We start from the raw sequence: 20,076 nt of genomic DNA on the forward strand, positions 1-20,076 counted from the left end.
TTATTCGTGAAGATGTGCTGCCTTTCATTTAAATATATTAGTAATATTGAGGTCTGGACTGGTGGTTGGATGAAGGTGTCACTTTGTGCACCTCTTGCTAATTGTGATGATATTTTCAGTTTCTGCAAACCAAACGACCAATTAAAGGATACAGTAGTCAATCCAAAATGAAAACAGTCAGCAGTTAGTTCAGATGAGCTCCACCTCAACCAACTATAACAGTAACTATAGTAATATCTATATATATAAAGAGATATATATAGAGAGAGAGAAGTTTAGTTAAAGAAATTTAACTGATGGAGTTAACTATGTGGTATTAGTACTTCTACTTAAGTAAAGGACCTAAATACTTCCACTAACACTGGTTCCCCACCATGGATCATGGCTTCACACATTATTGACCGACATCTCAAGTTCAGTTTAAAATGACATCCATTGACCTGACGTCAGTGAACATTGATAAAAATCATCACCATCACTATCAGACATGTTTTCTGCAGAGCACAGAACAAATTAGTTGAACAGCATCACAAACGGACACGTTTTGTGGAACATCACTTTTAAAGTGTTCTTTATTGGCACAAAACAACAAATTTTGCAGAATTTATGATGTGTAGATTGTAAAAACTAACAGAAATTACATAAATCTATGACTGCCAGTGTGTGTAAGGCACACTTAAGTTTGTTTTAAATCAGGGTGTAGTGCAATTTTGTTCACTCATGAATGCCACACACTGAAGACATTCGTTGTCGGAGCAGTTCAAGACTATTTAAAAAGCAATGTGTTCTTTGGCTGAGTAAGTTTGAATGGAAAAGTCTAAACTATGAAGAGCTGCAGATGTCCTCGTGATGTTGTAAACTGAAGAAATTCTTGCATCTTTTGGATGTCTAAAATGGCATCAAACATGCAGTGTTTGATTAAAACAGAAATGACTGATTTTTTTTTCATTCCCCCACTCAATTTAGACATTTCAGACTGTTAAACAGAGTTTTCACTGTTAAAAAACTGAAAATATGCATTGATTCACAGTCTGAAGCCCAGCTGGAAGACCTCCACACTACAGCTTGAGCGCGATTACAAATGTAAAAAAAAAAAAAAAGAGATTGCTTGAAAAAAAAAAAAATCTAAACAAACTTATTCCCTTTTCAGCATTGTACAAATAAAAAGTTTCCCTCTACCCGAGAAAGGAAGACATGCGACTGTGCAGTGACGACCTCTGACACGGTGTGTGCTGGTCTGCTCTACAGGTAGGCCTTGGGGACAATTGGGTCTCCGTACATGCAGTCCTCCTCCACAGCCAGGTTGTATGTGCTTCCACTTCCTCCCTTGTAGGCACTGGTCACGATCCTGAGCCAGCCCTTCTCACCCTGTGGAGAGAGGGGGAGGGGATGAATCAGCAACTATTTTGATCAACAATTCTTGTAAATTTTTCAACCAAAACATTTCCTCCTTCCAGCTTCTCAATGATGAGGATGTATTGGTTTTCTTTGCCTTATAATAGTAAGGTTTAGGGCTGTACAGAATAGTTTGAAGCTTAACTCAGAACATTGACACTGAAATTTTTAAACATTTGAAAGTGCATGCTTTTTTATTTCATGTCTATTAATTCTGTGTAAACACAGTATTTCTATCAGAGATAAAGATTACACTAATATTAGTATTATACCATTAGTAGACCTAGATTCCAGTGGTGTCTGTGTAGGACTGTTTCCAAATGAAATTATAGTCTGACTCACCAGATAAAGACTGTTGTGGTAAACCTGCCATTGGGTACCTTTTTCACACCTTTTTTCTCCTCCCCTTCACTATCTATTTTGCTGCAGCACTGTTGCTGCATCCTGGGCTTTGCACTGCCCAAGACACTTCTGATTGGTTTAATATAATACAAACAAGCCGGAACGTTTTCCACTTATCTCAGAATGATAATGGATGCAGTCAGACTTTTCCTCAGCACTGACACGGTGCTGTCAGGCTGTGTGAGACAACTCATGGGATCCAAACATTCAAATGTATCCAAAGCATTGTAAAGCAGAAAAATTCAAAGTAAATTTGAGGTTTGAGGCTTTTAAATCAAGGAAAATATTCTGTTTTATTGCAAATTTCTTGAATTTTTTTGTCTTTAGTAAAACAACATTTTCACAGCAGTCAAAAATGTTGCTGCAGACAAAAGGGAGGCATGCACAGGAATGTTAATGAGATTAAAGAAAGTTAATTTAATAAAAAATAAATGTTTTATAGGTTGATGATGTCATAAAGTAAGACGACAGACACAATCATCATCTGAATCCTTCAAAAGACGCTTCATATGTATAAAAAACAACAACAACAAAAAACCATTTGGTAGAGCCCTAGTAGAATAAATAACTTTGGGTTTTGGACTTTTGGTTGAACACTAAGGAACTCTGAGAGGTGGCCTGTGAAGGGCGATTTTTGTAATTATCTGACATTTTATAGGCCAAATGATGAAATGAGATCAGAGTTTACCAACACTGGTCAAGGAATTTTTGCCTATGCTACCAGGAAGATGCAAATGTCAGTCAAATGTGGTCTGAAAGAAGAATTTTTATTTTGACCGTAGATCCGACAAACATTCCCACATTCACTGTGTGATGTTGTGTTGGATAGAGACTTACCCATGGCTCTCCCCAAGAGTTGCGTACAATCCAGTATTCAACGCCGTCTTCCACTCCCCATCCTGCCACTGACACGATGTGGTTGATGCCAGGATCCTCATAATATTCAGAGTAGAGACCTCCGGTGTAGGCATCCAGTTTCTCTGTGGCCATAATCCCACAGCTGCAGAGATCAAACACCACAGATTACTTACTTCCTCTGGGTAAAGGGGAAATAATGACTGAAATCAGATTAGATATTGGATGTTTGGGGCTGATGTCAATACCGATACTAGGAAGTAAAAATATGATGCTTCTTGTGCTGTTGCATGTTCCAAAATGCAAATGTTATGTTGTTTGTAATACCTGTGTTAAAAAATGGTGACTTTTGTTGACAATTTTATGCTGGTTTGTACTGGCAGTGATAAGACCTTATATTTATTGATGCCATCTGTATTTTAAAAGTTCTGCTGGACAAACTATTATGACACCATTTATAATTTTCCTGCATTATATTCTGAAAAAAAGTTTATATATATTGGTGCATTTAGGCCGACACCTCACACAAGATCTATTACAGATATATCTCCGATAGGCTGATATTGGCAGAAACTCTTCAAATTATCAATCTGACAGTGTAAAGCTGCTTTGGAATGAAGATGTAGGTCGAGGATATTTATATTTATGCATACTACTGTGGCCGAGAAGGGTCGAACGTATTCAAAAGCCACGACAAAGTTAGTTTCTTCACTTTTCACATTTCGCTGTGTACATATTGTTCATAGTATTTACCATTTGTTTTGAACAGAGTGTATTCATTTTGATAGCTGGCTAACATTGCTAAAGACGCCAAACAATAAACAACTAATTAGTGGTATAAAATGCAACAGAACACAAAATACAAAGAAAGAAAAAACATCAAAATATACTATACTATATACACATAAATAAAGTCAATAATTTAACAATTTTAAACAACTGTTGAATAGGATTATAGCGGTGCTGTAGTGGAAGCGTAGTAACATGAGGTTCATAAAACTCAATTACGTCACACATTGGGCTCAAGTACTTAATACAACACCAAGGAAGAAGTCAACAATTTTTCGTTTGACCCTTCTCACCCACCGTAGCGTACTGCTTTAAACACAAAAGGGTCATACCTGATTGGTCCTCTAGCGTAGATCTCTGCCATCATCTTCTCCCTGCCGCTGACAGATCCAAAATCTCCAACTTTCCACAGGGTGTAGTTCTTCACAATGTTACACACTCCGAAGGTGGTGCAGGTGCCACACTCATTGAAGGGTTTGCACTCTTTAGAGAGACACAGAACACGTTAGAGCTCAGACTCAGACCGGGTGACTGATTGCAGCATTATTTTGTGCATTGAAGGACACTCACGCTGGTCTTTAGCCTGGTAGTTGTTGCAGGTTTCATCTGGGATCCCGTGTGTGTTGGCGTACTCCCAAACGCCGCTGTGATCTCCTCCATGGCAACTGCCGGCGTCACCACAGTCGATCACATGCTGGACGGAGAGATAGGCAGACGGCCACGCTCCCTTCCTCTTAATGTTTATACGGTCTGGGGAGACAGTAAACACATAAAATTTCAAAAACCATTTCCTGTTAATAACATCTGTGGAAAAGAGAAGTGAAAATCTGTACTAAAGTGTGTCTGAACAGTCATGTGAGGAGCAGCTGTTCAAATCAGTAGTTTAAAACAGTAAAGGACGTTGGGTTATACCTGCCATGGCGCTGGTGCTGCCATGGGCCCAGCAGGAGCCACAGTACTGGGGAATGTGCTGGTTGCGGGTCGTGCTCACATAGTTGATGCCATCGATGTTCCTCCAGTCCCAAGATTTGGGCAGGTCGGAAACTTTTAAATACTCATGAGGCCGAGCAGCAGTACTGCAAACACAGAGGTGATTAGATGACTGTTCTGCTGCACATCAAGTAAAAATACCAAAAATGTCTCTGGTCTGGAATTGATATATTGTTATTTATGCTTTACAAAAAGTTCAATTTTTAAAACAGCTGCATATTCATTTTCGGTCAATCCACTCTTTAATAAATCAACTAATCATTTTTTCTCTTGGTGATTTGGCATGATCAGATATTTATAACTTTATATATTTCAAACATCAAAATCCAGTTACTGTCAGCTATAGCTTTTGAGGTGATAAACTACAGGGGGAAAACAGTTTTTACATGCACTTTTAACTTTGAGATTTTGCTTCTATAACATGTCTTCTGTCAGACTAATAGGAAGTAAACATCCAAAATACACATTAAGGTGTTCATTTTACTACACTCTGTCCATTTGTGTCTGTACATTTTGCCTGAACTCACCAATAGTTAGCATTAGATAATGCCTCATTTATATACTTACACATAACATTTCGGAAAACTTTAATATACAAAAATAGTTATCTTATTGTAAATAACCAACTGGGGAAGTTTGATGGTGATAGCTATTAGTTAAAAAGCTTACCCTATTCACTTCTAGTGTCTTGTAAAATGCATGGAATTGTACAATACATATCTTAAATGAAAAGTTAGTCAATCATAAAAGATATATAGATGCATAAAAAATTAACTTCACACAGGAGTTATTTAAAACCTGGTCAAATTGTATAATAATAATAATAATAGTAAAACATTTTTGGGAAAGCTAACATGATGGCACTTGGAGCACAGTCATATTTCTCAAAACTGTTTTTTAAACCTCCACTTTACTCTTACCCCATGAAGGTTTTAATAGAGGGGTGTTTTTAGAGGTCATTCATAGCCTAATTTATTGAACATTTTATTCCTAAAACATGGTGAAATTTGTATTTATTTATTTTAAGGCTGTTAACAGCATTCTGTGATTAATGGGGTGACAGGAAAAGATAACCAAAATCCCCCTGTAAAACCATTGAATCTAATATTTTAACAACATTAAACAAGAATTTTGAACCTGGCTTTACCCAGTGTTCAGATATGTGTTCTGGAAAGTTATGCAAACACACACAACACACAAAAGATAAGATAATACCGCATTTCCATATTTAAACATAACATTTCACGAAACTTTCTTATGGAATGTGAAGGGGCTTTACATTACATATAGGGGCTTTCCAACGAAATTTAAATAATGTTGAGTGAAGAGGTAACATTTAAATGTGTGATATATGGTGTTTATTTTAAAAATAAATAGTTTTTTTTCCTTTTTGTGTGTGTGGAAGTTTGTCAGGGTTGATGGCTGTACAGTAGGGAATTTACACAGCAGTTTACTTCCTCAACCCGTGATTAACCTCGTGATTTGTAATGATGACAAAGACATTTCGAGGACATAAACCACCTACATCTACACCTACGTCTGTTTAGTGAACCCTCTGAGGTATATGATCGTCCTGATCAGATCATGTGACGTTTAACAAAAAAAACTAGGTCACATGGAGCGCTGCTATCAACTTCACTCCAAATTACAGACTTGAAACTTTCTCCCAATTTTTGTTTGACATTCCTAGGTCATGTAAAACCAAAGATTTGATAGTACAGAAATATTTGAGTGTTGGTGTAGCTCTCTGTGTAATTTCACACATAGCTTGTTTTGAAAAGTTACATCTAACAAGGGAAAAAAGCCTATAAATATACATGTTTTATGGGACTTTATATATAGTTTTATTATCTTTAAATTTTTGCCTTTTTATATGTTCATATTTATATCCTATGTTTACATTTTCAAGTTCCAAAACAGTTCATTGAGCATATTTGTGGTCTTTATTGTAGTAAATAATATAATTTTTCAACTCGGATATCATGATTTTTGGGCCCAATATGTTGATAAAATCGGTTAAAGTGAGAAAATAATTGTCAGATCATATAGTTGAAGAAAAAATGGATACCAAATACGGGTATAGTAAACATGTTTAATGTGGTACATGAAGGGCAAAATAAAAAGTATTCAAAAATGGCCAAAGTAGACTCAGACCCCAGAGGGTTAAGTTTAGTTCAGTTTCGTTTTAACGCAAAAAAAAAAAGAATGACAAACAAAATTCTCTACTTTATCGACTTTAACATACTGACTTTTTGACATTCGTTCCACTAAACTAAAAGTAGCTTCACGTTCATGACATAAAGTTACATAAAACCACATCTGTCACATTTGAGTGTAAATTAAACATTAAATTAACATTTTCTCAGCCGGGCGGAACTTTGAAAGGACCCCAACTCACGGCTATCTGCAGCTAACGTTAGCTAGCTAGCCAGATTAAACGGCTAAACTAGTTTCTTTTCTTTCTTTTTTTTAGTTCTTTTTAACAAAGTTACTGTAAAAACCACACAGATATGTTGAACTTACTTCAGTCCAAAGTTGCTTTTCCTCGGTGAGCGGACATAACAAGGCTGCTTCTGATTGAAAAACACTCCGGCGCTCACAGAGGACAGCACGACCGACAACAGGACGACTAAAGCGGTCGGAGCCATAGCTAACCCCGGTAAACTAAACTAACTGTAGCTAACTGTAGCTAACGGTACCGGGAGAGCAGAGAGAGTTACAGCTGGTGTCGGTGCAGAGACAGCCTGGACACTGGTGGCTCTGCCTGTAAACACGGTGCTGATAAGCCGGGACAGACTACAGTCATGTGACCTGTAAATCACAGCCCACATGTTTTACAAGGAAGTCACAAGCCTTTTCTTCTTCCTTCGTTTTTTAAAAAGCACCACACTGTTAAAATAATCCCCTAAGTATTTTTTTGGTCAAAATTGTTTTGTTTCGTTTTGTTTTTTTGCCTAAATCATCTCCTCATGATTCCGGCCACCTATGGTAAAATCGCCTATATCCTCAGTTGATCAGATCATGTGATTTTACCCCTTAAAGATCATCACTTCTTTGACAATTTGCCACATTCAAAGGCATCAGTTAGGAACCCAGCAAAGAAGAGCTAGAGCTAAACCATGGAAAATGTCTAGATATCAGCTCTTAAATTAAACTCTTATGAGCTAATTTTGTAGTTGTGATTATATTTGTCCAAACAAATGTACCTTTAGTTGTAAAATGGACCTGCACTTATATAGCGCTTTTCTAGTCGCTTTTGCGACCACTCAAAGCCCTTTACACTACAGACTGCGCTCATTCACCCTTTCACACACACATTCATACTGGTGGCAGAGGCTACCCTAAACGGTGCCACCTGCCATCATTGGGAATTCATTCACACACCGATGAACACAGCACATCAGGAGCAATTTGAGGTTCAGTATCTTGCTCAAGGATACTTCGACATGTAGGCTGCGATGGTCAGGGATCGAACCACCAACCCTTCGGTTAGGGGGCAACCAACTCTCCCAACTGAGCCACAGCCGCCCTACCAGACATTAAATTAACAATACATTGAAGAAAACAAGGGTGGTCTAATAATTTTTTTCCATGACTGTATTACAGTTGTCCTCCACATTCAGCTGTATTTTCATTACGTATTCTGCTGCAACATGGACACATCAGTTTACCAACAGTCTCTCGGTTAAGCCACACGAGGTAGACAATAGTTGCCAAGATTGCTGAGATTGCCAAGGAGCCCATCACAGCCCTTAAAACCACATTCCAGAGTCCAGATTCCTGGGGTTTTCCCTCCGTGAACAGAATCATGAGGGGTCCACTTTCTTTCACGCTGACTGGGTTCTCGATCTGGCAGGTGAAGGTCTTCACACGTAATGCAGTCCCCTTAGTGATTTCCTGACTCCATCCAGTCTCTGTCTCCCATCTTCCAGCCGTAGGTGATGGGTTCAGGTGGTTTTTTCTCTGTGGTTTTTTCTTGACAGGTCAGCTTACATTGCTCTGAAGCCGGGCCACAAACCAGTGGTTTTACAACCACCACAGGCTTGGGAACTTCTTCAATCACCCTAACATCAAATTGCTCACTGGACTTTGTAGCTGAGCTCCACTGAATACTCCCCAGTGTCCATTTTAGACATGTTGTCAATTACCAAACGTCCAGTGGTGATGTTCAGGGTTGTGCGGCCTTTAAAGGTGCCGTAACAATACAGAGAAACCACATTTTCCACCCACCCAGCCAGTACATCACCTTTAAACTGCCACAGGATGTTGGTGATTCATTGAGACGGAGCAGGCCTCAGGTCCAACGTCAGTTTACTGCCATTCTTCACATATGTCAGTGTGTCAAACAACACCTCACAGTTTTATTTGTTTTTCTGCTTCTCTTCAGCATTTCCTTCCTTCAATTAAGTTATATTAAACCTCTGTTGGGGGATAGTAAAAATAGAAGCTCATTGGTCTACATACCATAGGCTACATGAGTTTAACCCCTTATCATTCGGACCCCCTTTATAGAGAACTAAGTGTCTGGTCAGTGGGTTTTTAAGGGGAGATAGCAGGTCAACAGTATATGTCACATTGACGTGGTGAACATCATCTGAAAGCTGGAACCTGAAGATTAATTTGAGTTGTTGATATGATGTACACCACATCTGTTATTCACCCCGTCCGTTTTTTCTTCTTCTTTGATGTTACATAGAGCATGTGTAAATCAAAGCAAAAACACAGCCTTAAGTTAGTTTCAGTTCAAAGATAATAATAAAGGGTAAAACGTCATATCTACCATTAAAGCAAAACAGAATTATCTTTATATGGTTTACTGCAAACTTATTGTGGTTGCTCAGTGTGTCAGATTAAAATACTCTTTATGATAGTGAACTGCTGCATTTATCACTGTGTTCACACCATTTTTTTAGTGAATAGCCATTATAAATATTTTTATCCCTGGCTGTAAAGTATTACATCGTTTTAAACCCCCATGTTGGTCATTATGTAGGTGCCTGCAATAAAGTTCTCATAATTATCGCATTATTTAAGGTTGATGCCAACCGGCTAGTCCGGAGTCAAAATAATTAACTAATAGGAGAGACTGATGGTGGACTAAGACTTTGGAAGAACAGTTACAAAATAATCCTGCCAAAAACTCTTGGAAAAGAATCGTTTTCATGTGATGTTGTGTCGCTGTATTGATTACTCAAGTTGACTGAAGGTGGGATAAAACTTGTGAGGTGGCGAGTGTTCAAGTTAATTCTTGACTCAGGAAACAGACAAAAAACATCTGAACTCAAATCCACTTAATAGCATTTTCCTGAGCTTTTCACATTTCTCAGCAGAAAGAGATATCCAAAAAAAGCTAGTATACACATCTTGACTTTAGATATTTTTGTCAGTGTTTTGTAAGTAAATGTTTTACTTCACATGCAGACAAAGGTCAGATGGCACCGCCTTTATTGAAGGACAACATGATTGTCACAAGGGTGAAAAAAACAACAAAATGCTGTAATCCATCTAACGTTTGAGCTCACACTTAAACATCTTGAATGTAAATTTTGTGCAGACAAAGTACATGTGGCATCGCCTGTCAATTTGTCATGTGACACCATTGTGAAACTGTTAGAGAACCACAGTAAGCGCTCACTCCTCAGTTTGGTCCAGAGATCACAAGGTCCAACTGTACACAAGGAGATGGACAGGTTGGGTCCATGTTAACTATCTGTCAACTGATGTGATTCACATACACTGCAACACAAAAACTAGAACTTTGTTTTCTTTACAGGTTTTCTTTATAGATCCCGTTACAGTATTTTTCCCAAAGACAACATGTATGCTATAATTTTTGATTTGCATATAAGCATCAATGTACAACGATGCCTGCGGATGAGGTGGATATTTGAACACAGGGTTTTATGAGGTAAAAATCTTAACTGTCATCAAGTGTAAAATACGAACATTTACAGAGAATGCTGCTGAAACAAAAAGCTAGTTAATTAATGGCATGATGAACCACCTGCTTTTTCCAGATTTTATAATAATCAATGCATCTTCATCAAAAGCAAATTACAAAAAAACAACAACATGAAGCTACTGAGGTGAGCAGTGCAGCCAGTGCCGAGTCATGAGGGCCTGCACTTTAGCATACTTTATCACACCTGATTTACTGACGATTAACTCTGTTTTAACTCTGACTTGAAGAGCACTTTCTTTAACAGTGTGTGTGTGTGTGTGTGTGTGTGTGTGTGTGTGTGTGTGTGTGTGTGTGTGTGTGTGTGTGTGTGTGTGTGTGTTGAGGCAATGATCAGGGGCGGGGACTAAACTGTTGTGTTCTACACAAGTCTTCGTCTCTTGCAGTCACGCTCCATCTGGTCTTCAGACATGTTGGTGATGGCACCCAGAGGAGACACTTGGTTCAGCATGGTGTCATCTGATGCCTGACCAAACAGGGCCATCAGCAAAGCAACACCAAATCCTGTAGCACGCTCCCCCTGCAGAGACAAAATATAAGACACAAAACCAGGGTCAGATTCCAGCTCCATTACCGTAAACTCACCCTAAAGTTATCTTTCTTTTTGCACTCCCCGTAAAGTTTTCCTAACAGTCAGGTAATGTGACTGAAACATGACACCTTGTTTGGTCTACAACCTGATTCTCTATAAATGTTACTACAGTAAAGTGGCTAAATACTTTGAGACAAAACACTCAGGTTTTTTCAAGTGTCATGTAAACATACTAATTATTGCCTTAATCTGACTATAACTGTACAACTGAAGTGCATGTAAACGTGTTAGTTCAACTGATGTCGGCGTTCTCCAACTCCGATTAAGATAACCAGATAATGTGATTGGAATAGGATTTATGCCGGCATGTATGACAAGACAACGCATGTGCGCATGCTCCACCCCCGCGCTGGCATATTACCCACGAAAAAAAACATCTAAGAAAGCCGGTCGCACATTAGCCGGCTGCCCGTCAGTTGCGACCAGCACAAAGTGTCGAACTGATGTCAACCGGAAAGGGGGCCATATTAACCCGCGTGTTGGGGAGGAGGACACGTTCCAGTCAGTTATTCCATTTTCTCAATTGCATGTAAACTGGGACAAGGACAGAAGTCCTATTAGACGGCGACATCGATTTTTAAGCATAGCTCGATTAAACTATGCATGTAAACGCACTGACTGAACTGGCAAGAAGAACAAATACTGTGTATACTGCAGGTTTCAGTAGTTTAAAGGGATAGTTCTCAGTGGTGTTGTACGATGTACTTTTAGACACCCACAGCCGATGTATTACCTGCTGTAGATAATGGTCTGCATAGATGCTGCTCCAGGCAGAAAATCAATGAATGCATTGCTACAGATGGACCGTAGAACATCCATGTTTCTACACATAAGTGCACTTATATGCTTCGCGCACTGCCGCAGATCAGAAAAGAATATGGTTGAGAAAAAGTAGTGCCAAATGAAAAGGCAACAAAAATCACTGGAGATGTTGTAAATATACCTGTTGGTGTACGCTACATTTAGAATTTAAGTTCTACAATCCGTCTGCAGCAATACAATTCATTTTCCTGTCTGGAGCACGTCTGGTTCTCCAAACTGGGAATGCACAGACCAACACAAGCGAAATTAGACCTGGGCACTGAAGAAAAATCCTCAACTCCTCAGTTTATGGTGCTGCCTGCGGCTGTTAATACAGGTGTGTCCTCCCTTTGTGTGCAGCAAGTGAGCAAACAGGTTTGTGATTGTAGTGTAATGTTTTGGGGGTTTTTAAGGCTAAGCGCTTACAAACATGAATGGAAGTTTCATCAGATAAAAAATGTGGTGAATTTTGAAGGTAAATTTTGACTTTTGGACTTCACAACACTATGGATTTATAGAAATGTTTTGATCAAACAGGTCTGAAACAATTCCTCTTATGCGGCCACCACTGGGGTCTAATTCTACAAATAGTCTCATACTAGTAATATAAGTGTGGCCTTATCTCTATCTGCAACTGTGCAGAAATATTGGGTTTAATAGATATGGAAGATACAAATTTCAAAATTCAAATGTCAACATTATATTTGAAGTGGTATTTAACAAAAATCCTTTTTCATACAAAAAGCTGGCACTATCCTGACACACCTGCAGGAAAGTTATAAAAAGTTTTCAGAAACAACCAGTCAGATCAGCTGCGTTTGTTCCCTTCAAAGCAGTGACAAGTTTCATAATGGATGAGGAAGTTGGTGTTTCTACGGATATTACCGGCTCAGCTAGTTTCTGTCTGTTCAAGTTTGACATTCAGGATTAATTACTTTGTTTTTTACGAGTGGATTTTGACCTGCATCACTTACACTGAAAGTGCGTTAGGAAGTACAGTATGAACGTAAGGAACGATTAAAGCAAGACAAACCTGCTTCAGTGTTCATGTGGGCACCTGACTATTCCTTTAAGACCAACCTGAAAAACTGTGGACCAGTCTTTTAATAATCAACCTAAGTTTTAGTCAAACCAAAAGGTCATGTGATCTAACTTCCTTACACGTTCTGCTGACTCTCTTCTTTCAGGTTACTGAGTCTCTGGTAATAGTTAATACTTCCCTTAAAAATATTCAACAAAAAATATTTTCCACAGCTGACATTGCATAAGGATGTACAATGAATATTATAATATAAATAACTTTGTAAATATAAATTTCAGTTAATCAGTGGCTGGTCGTTTTATATCAGAAGTTTGGTTTATGTAATCACGTAGAGTGCATGTGTTCTGCTTCAGTTAACAGACTACCAGCAGCTCAAGTAAGACATGGTCTAATTTCTCATGCCAAAGTTGCAACATATAATTTTTAGTGACACACTCATGTTCTGCTCAACAATTCAGCTTGTTGAGCCGGTTACAGGCATCAGAAAAAACATGCATGCACCCAATGAAAACCTTTACTTTGCTACGATGTGAACAACACCTGATTTGTTCCAGGGGAAAAATCAGAGGACTAACTGAATGCACAATGTTCACACACCAAAGCCTCAGTTACTCACAGCATGGACAGGAGAGGCGATATCAACATGGACCCACACACCAGGCCAATCAAAGCCCAAGTGGGATGCAATAAAGAGGCCGGCACAGGAGCTCTGGGCATTCTCCCGGTCCTGTCAAAACAAGAAAAAGGATGAATAACCTGATATCAACTCTCCAAAATAAAATATAGAATAATTTTCAAACAAATACTCTACCTGAAATACTTAGTAATCTATACACTGCTACTCTGTCCTGCGACATTAATCTACCCCGAGATTCATGTCAAAAGAGAATTTCCAAAGAACTTTTAAGATAAACACGTTCTTGGGTTCTGTGTTGTCCTCAAGGTGGAGTCTCCACCACAAAATATTCCATCATGGCTCTGACAGGAACATTAAAAAAAAACCTTGGTTGTTGGAGGCTTTAAATTGGAACCATCCAAGCAGCCAAAGCCTGACTGATGTTCAATAAACCTAGCACAATATGCAAAAGATAATGGAGATGCACTTACAGCGAGCTGAAATTAAGGGTGGAAATTTCTCCTAATCTTAACATATTTGACTCTGATCCAGAGGTTTGATTATAAAACAATACTCGATGCATGGCGGTGATGCATTCAAATTTTAGATTTCTTTATGCGATTTATCTTTTCTCACTGTGACTACTTGCTATTTTTTTTCAAGATTTTTTTTTTTGCCATTTTTCATGCTTTATTAGATAGTGACCTAAAGGAGGAGACAGACAGGAAGACATGCAAATAAATAAATAAATAAGAGCCAGTTATTCATTAAGTCTATTTTTTTCGTGGCACAGTATTTATTTTCCTTTAAATGTCCAGTTTCTTGTCCTTCTGTCAAGTCTTGGTTTCAGGTTTGTGTCCATTGAACTTGTAATTCGTCACTTACTGCCACAGAATTCTTCATGTCAGCCATTGCAGAGGTGAACTCGCTGAAGTGCAGCTCGGGGCAGTAGACCAGAGGGTGAGCGAGATCTCCGCTGCTGCGGCCAGCACGCACACACGCCATCTCCCACTCTTCGCTGTTAGTCATCACAGCTGCATGGTACTTCCCAGTGGAGATCCCCTGGAGAAAAAAAACACAACAGGTTTTATATCTATATACTTGTAATAAAGGTTGAAAATGAACCAGTTCATACTCGTTGTGGAAGGTTTAACAACAGAGGTTGTCACCCACCTGTGCCCCCGTCAGTGTGGCCATGTCCAGAACAATATCAGCTGACAGGTCTTTACTGGCATACACCACTCCATCAGCCAGCACCAGCCTGCCCTCTGCATCAGTGTTATTGATCTCCACTGTCCTGAAGAATAAAACACACAAATAACAGATGGATTTTTATTCCACACCCAACATCAATCCCTGCTAAGATAGTTTGCAAGATAATGTCAGAAGCAGTTTGAGCACGACCATACTGTAACAGCACAGACAAACCACATTGGATATTTGACACATTATCATTAAAGAGAGTCTCACTTTCCAGAGTAGAGAGTGTGGATATCATCAGGTCGTGTGGCTGTGGGTCCAACTGAATTCTCTGCGAGACAAAACACTGCATGGAGGTTATCCTTAAAGCCCTGCAGATAAAAGAGAGGACAGAGTCTGAGAACAGCAACTCTGCTGCTGGAGGGAAACAGAGGAGGCTAGAACAGCTGTGCCAGCTGCTGAGAGATAATCCAAAAGCTCACCTGTTTAATGGTAGCTCTGTAAGCTCCCAAAATGGCAGCAGCTCCACCACAGTCCCTCTTCATCCCCGGCATTGTGGTCTAAAAAAAACAACATTTTCTCATGTGATGAAAGGTAATTTAATCTCTGATGCCACTCTAATGCTGCACCTTTAGCACACAGTGGGCAGTAGTCCATATATTTACAGTGAGAAAAGCTTTAACAGGTGGTTTGTAAACATTGTTTCTGCACAATAAGTGACCTGTACTTTTATTTTTGCATATACCACTACATATACTGGTGCATGGATCAGCATCAACATGTGAATGGATTACTGAGAATAGGCTTAAAGCTTAACAGATCAGGGTGTCACAGTGAGCCTGTGCGAGGATCACCAAGTCGACTGCAGAGGTCATCAGTTTTCTGAAGGCTGCAGTCTGATAGTTGTACAGTGACGGTCCGAAACACCACTTGTGGTACTTGCTATGGTATCTTAAAGTTACAGACTCGAGAGGCTTTATGCCGCTGGTGTTTGTTTCTGTGTAAAAAATGTATAATGGCCGACATTCTTTACAGCAATATTGCGACGTAAAAGGGGCTTCATTCATTTATCCAGAGGAAAAACTGGAGTACCTTTCCCTTGATGCTGAGTCCTCCAGTATCATACACGATGCCCTTGCCCACCCATGCAATGGTTTGGGTTGCACCCTCGGGTGTGTGGCTCAGGACCGCTAACGCAGGGGGGTGCTCAGCTGCTTTGCCGACTCCATAAATACCTGACAGGGTGGATAGAAAGAAAAACAAATAAATAACTGCAAATATATAATATATGCAATGTTTAATCTGTTTTGTAGGCTCTTGAATGAAGACAGACGTACATGCTCATCGTTCTATAACGTCCTGTGGCTTTTCCAATACTGAAAGTTTGGGATTAAGTTACAGGAATTTTAACAAAGAAGTCAAACTGAAATAAAATAAAATGTGAATTAGGATTACATATTAGATGAATAATATATTTTTTAATGATCATTACACTTGTACCAATTGCTGAAGAATAATTTCCAGAAAAACATGCTAAATAAATGTGTGTATCTAGCTCCAAAATATGGAGTCTTTATCTTAAGAGTTGCACAATTAAGGTTTTCTAACAACAATAGCGAGCTGCTGCTCCTCACTAGAAAATCTATCGGAGCTAAATTATCTATCATACATTCTCCTGTTTTGTGACTGTTCAGTAAAAAACATTCAGTAAAAAGGTCATTACAGTTAGTGGTGGCAGGTGAGCCGTCACAGAGCCATGTACGGAAACAGTACCTCCAAACCCTCGTTGTTTCAGCTCCTCTCCACGAATGATCACTGGAGTTATTCCAAGTTCAGTTCCCACAGCCCTGATCTCCTAAAACAGAAATGAACGTGTGTCAGTCTGTGACGGGGAGCTGCAGCAAAATAATTAAAATCATGTTCTTGCAGTAGAGTTAACAACATTTCTTAAGGAGAATTAGATTCACTTACATCTAAGAAGTGATCTGTATTCATCTCATTGCAAGGTGTATCCACAATCCGAGCTGCCATCCGCACTCCATGAGCAGCGTTGGCGAGACACTGGACATAAGAGAAGCCTTCAGTTACAGCAAACTGCAGTAAACATGAACCTCTGTGGCTCAAAAGCTTCTAAGTAGATTGTCTAGCTTGTGTCGAAAAGAAAAATTAAGAGCATGAAGACAATGATAGAGTACCTCAAGCTCTTGAGCATCTAGAGTACTGTTCTCTTGCCCAACAATCAAAAACTCCACAGCAACTTGTTTCTTCTCAGCCCTGCGTGAAGATGTGGAGCGCCGAGAGAAAATGGGGAAGGCTCTGGCAATGGCACAGGAGGATGCAAACACATCTGAATGCTCACACACCATCTGGAGAGGAAAGAAACACTCATATCAGCCACTTCGTCTCACAAGTTGTTCTTTCCAATTCAGACCAATATTTAAGTGCCAAAGGACTCCCAGAGGGAGTAACTGAAGGACAGCATCCCCGTCGAAACAGCAGATCTGCTCTGTAGCTACAAGTGCTCCCTGGTGAGACAACATTCATTAACATATTTGTTACGAGACAGAACAAATAAAATTCCGAAGATACTGACCACAATGCAGCGGTTGTTCCCTCCAGGCAGGCAGGAACGGACCAAACGGGACACAAAGTGGGCAGATGACTGGCTGTTGTGCCTGCTGACCCGTGAAGGTAGTGCAGCCACCGCAGCCTGGTTGAGGTACAGAGGGCAGCTGTCTGTGGGGTTTGGGTTCAAAGCACTGAGAGCTGCCTGCCATATCTGAGAAAACATGAAACAAAACGAACATTTTAGATTCACTGTGGAGACAGAGCAGAAATAATTGATTGACTAATGGATCCAATTGACAGAACCATTCACCTGCAACTATTTTGGTAATTGATCATTCATTTAAATATGTGGACTTGCTGTGTTTCTTTGTCTGATCAACTGTATGCACTGAATATCTTTGTCGTTTGGCCTGTGTCATAACAAAAGCAAGTTGTAGTTGTCACCTTGAGCTACTAATTTTGCAGACTCAACAACGTATCTTGAAATAATTGCCACATCCATCAAATAAAATAACTGACCTGAGTGGGCTCTACAGTCCTTTGCATATGTGAAGTTCACTTGTTAAGTAAAGTAGGTAACCTAGTCTGCAGCTACTCCGCAGGCATCCAGGACAATATTTCCATGTATCAATGTTTAGGGCAAGAAAGTTGTTTGCCATTAACCATAAAAGACAACCGTCATCATGGCCATATGCAGGGCTTGAGGAATACAGAGGACACATTTTAAATTTCCTGATCTAGATAGGTGTATCATATTTGGCGAGAAGAAATGGATAACAATAGCTTTAAAAAATACGTCAGTGGGCAGTAGCAAGAGTTTCATTACTCCCACTCCTGAATTAATAATTCTTCAAAAATCTGGATGGGTCAAAACTAGATGGAAAACAGCCAATGTGAGTGGAAAATGTGATAAAGAGTTTTAAAAAACTAAAGTGTCATTAAAGGTTCCATGCAGTGTCATGATTACCAACTTAATTATGGCAAAGACATTTTACCAACCTGGACAAACTGTTGGTTAATCATTGTCAGATGATATTGAAAAGCACTAGACAAGAGACAAGAGAGCTTTCCTTGACCTCAGACTCACTCTCTCAAGTGTCTCTTTATAGACTGGCTGTCACCTTTGCACAACCACCTGGGAGGACTTTGCACGGAAGTCTGTAACATACTGCTTACAGCTGCATTAGATAGCATGAGAACAGTTGATTTTTGTCTTAGTCTGACCATTGAACCTGTCAGTGCCAAACAGAAAAAGCTATATGAACTGGATATCACCCAGATTATGACTTTAAATATTGCTCTCATGCAATACTGCCATTACCTGGGGAAATTATAAACTGTCAAAGCCAGGAAATGGTCAATTTAACCTCAGCAGTCATTGATTGTACAATTTGTTCCATGAGCAGCTGATTAACTGATGTTAAAGTAACAGTTACGAATTAAAATGTAATAACTTCACACTAATATTACTTGGAAATAGGCAATAAACGCTATAAAACGCTTAACCATAGTCGTATTTACCAATATTGGCATTGTAATTCACTTCCCCATTGATTAATAAAAACAATTAATCGGTAACGAGGCCGTTAAGGTCTATTTTTAGAGCCAACTCTTATCTAGTTGACTAATCTCGCCAACTATGTTAGTTAGTTGTCATTATATCTTGGATTAAGAGTTAGCTAGCTAGAAGTCTCGTTAACGTTACATTAATTGAGCTAGCGGTGCCAGCTAGCGCTTACTTGGTTAGCTTAGCGCGAATATTAGCTGTCAGCCAAGTATTTAATTTCCATTCACAACATCACCTCTTTGCTAACGACCGGCTGCAGTTTCCCTTTGATTTGGCTCCAGGTGACTTTCTGCAGGTTGCTCTGCTGTCCGATGATCAGCACAGGGCGGCTGTGTGGCTCGGAGTCACCGGCAGAAGCCTTAAACTCCAGCAACACGTTCGCCATCTTTGAGAGCAACCGGAGAGACAGACAGCTAGCTGACGGTGGAGTGAAGAAAAGTGGATGAACTGCTGTATCACTGGAAGAGCCCGGACCGGCGACGGCAGCCGGGAGGGGACAGAACGGCTCCGTTTAATTCTTCTTCTTCTTCTTTGGTGTTTATTGGCAGTTGGCATCCTTTTCGTTGCATTTACCGCCATCTGTTGGACTTAACTCCTTTCATACTTTCCTTCTGTTATATTCTTTGAATTAATCCAGACGTTCCTCCCTTCTCTAAATTTCCCACCTTCTATGATATTTTTGATTTTTTTTCCCTCTTATACCTGCCTTCTGCATCTCTAACTTCATCCTTTCTCTCTCCCTTTTATACTTAGGACACGCTGTTACATGTTCTACGACAACTATATAAAATTATTCTGTCATGGGTGTTATAAAGTCCTTGTCATGATGTAAGACTAAAGTTTAAAGTTGGCTATTCAGCAGACCGCTAATAATCATTTTCACTGATATTACCAAGTCAGTATTAAGCTATTGGAAAAAAAAAAACATTGTGTTGAAAACGTTTTGTTTCACTTAAACAGTAAAAGTAACCACCACTGTTGGCGCAGGCCAGAGTTTAAGCCTTGGTGCATATTTAACATGATGTGGGGTGAGAGAGTAGCAATGGGGTTGACCAACAGGGGCCCCAAACAATTAACTTTGAAAGTGTCTGTTCATGTTGGACTTGGACTGTATTAGAATACACATGTTCATTCAAGCTAATAACCTTTAATTGCACTTTTTGTAAGGTATAAAGTGTCAAAATGGGGGTCATTCCTATAGTTATTTTAGTTAAAAGCGTTAGCTATTTTCCATATTTGTATCTTTAAAAGATATTTAACAATTCAGTTACATAATACAGAGAAGCTTGGATTACAATAA

The 20,076-nt window shown here is 39.4% G+C and overlaps 2 protein-coding genes across 3 annotated transcripts; both read right to left on the bottom strand.

Moving 5' to 3' along the window:
- Positions 1 to 542: 542 nt before the first annotated feature.
- ctsz (cathepsin Z) lies at positions 543 to 7,233 on the bottom strand. Of its 2 annotated transcripts, XR_009394078.1 has the most exons (7): positions 6,955 to 7,233; positions 4,354 to 4,517; positions 4,012 to 4,191; positions 3,774 to 3,924; positions 2,635 to 2,797; positions 1,180 to 1,368; positions 543 to 888 (listed from the first exon to the last, which is right to left on the bottom strand). XR_009394078.1 is itself a non-coding variant. In XM_059330089.1 (6 exons), exons 1-6 carry the CDS (start codon positions 7,077 to 7,079, stop codon positions 1,243 to 1,245), a joined length of 909 nt encoding a protein of 302 aa, XP_059186072.1. In that variant the 5' UTR covers positions 7,080 to 7,232; the 3' UTR covers positions 543 to 1,242. The 2 variants fall into 2 exon arrangements, 1 of the variants encoding a protein (XP_059186072.1); XM_059330089.1 differs by having other exon boundaries at positions 543 to 1,368; positions 6,955 to 7,232.
- Positions 7,234 to 9,859: 2,626 nt separating this feature from the next.
- Positions 9,860 to 19,263, bottom strand: npepl1 (aminopeptidase like 1). Its single transcript, XM_059330195.1, has 12 exons — positions 19,012 to 19,263; positions 17,235 to 17,420; positions 16,837 to 17,007; positions 16,613 to 16,702; positions 16,415 to 16,496; positions 15,734 to 15,876; positions 15,124 to 15,201; positions 14,912 to 15,012; positions 14,615 to 14,738; positions 14,327 to 14,503; positions 13,442 to 13,552; positions 9,860 to 10,910 (listed from the first exon to the last, which is right to left on the bottom strand). Exons 1-12 carry the CDS (start codon positions 19,159 to 19,161, stop codon positions 10,752 to 10,754), a joined length of 1,572 nt encoding a protein of 523 aa, XP_059186178.1. The 5' UTR covers positions 19,162 to 19,263; the 3' UTR covers positions 9,860 to 10,751.
- Between the last annotated feature and the right edge of the window lie 813 nt (positions 19,264 to 20,076).

The sequence above is a fragment of the Centropristis striata genome, chromosome 3 (genome assembly GCF_030273125.1).
Source record: "Centropristis striata isolate RG_2023a ecotype Rhode Island chromosome 3, C.striata_1.0, whole genome shotgun sequence".
NCBI lineage: Eukaryota > Metazoa > Chordata > Actinopteri > Perciformes > Serranidae > Centropristis > Centropristis striata.

What these genes read in the sequence shown, in the direction of transcription:
- npepl1 (XM_059330195.1), bottom strand. Translation starts at nt 19,161, where the DNA reads ATGGCGAACGTGTTGCTGGAGTTTAAGGCTTCTGCCGGTGACTCCGAG. An exon ending in CACACTCTCTACTCTGGAAA is followed by an intron (nt 14,739 to 14,911) that starts GTGAGACTCTCT and finishes TTTATTCTTCAG; the next exon opens with GACAGTGGAGATCAATAACA. An exon ending in ACATGAAGAATTCTGTGGCA is followed by an intron (nt 13,553 to 14,326) that starts GTAAGTGACGAA and finishes TTGTTTTGACAG; the next exon opens with GACCGGGAGAATGCCCAGAG.
- ctsz (XM_059330089.1), bottom strand. Translation starts at nt 7,079, where the DNA reads ATGGCTCCGACCGCTTTAGTCGTCCTGTTGTCGGTCGTGCTGTCCTCT. An exon ending in CAGCACCAGCGCCATGGCAG is followed by an intron (nt 4,192 to 4,353) that starts GTATAACCCAAC and finishes CTGTCTCCCCAG; the next exon opens with ACCGTATAAACATTAAGAGG. An exon ending in CTACCAGGCTAAAGACCAGC is followed by an intron (nt 3,925 to 4,011) that starts GTGAGTGTCCTT and finishes GTCTCTCTAAAG; the next exon opens with AGTGCAAACCCTTCAATGAG.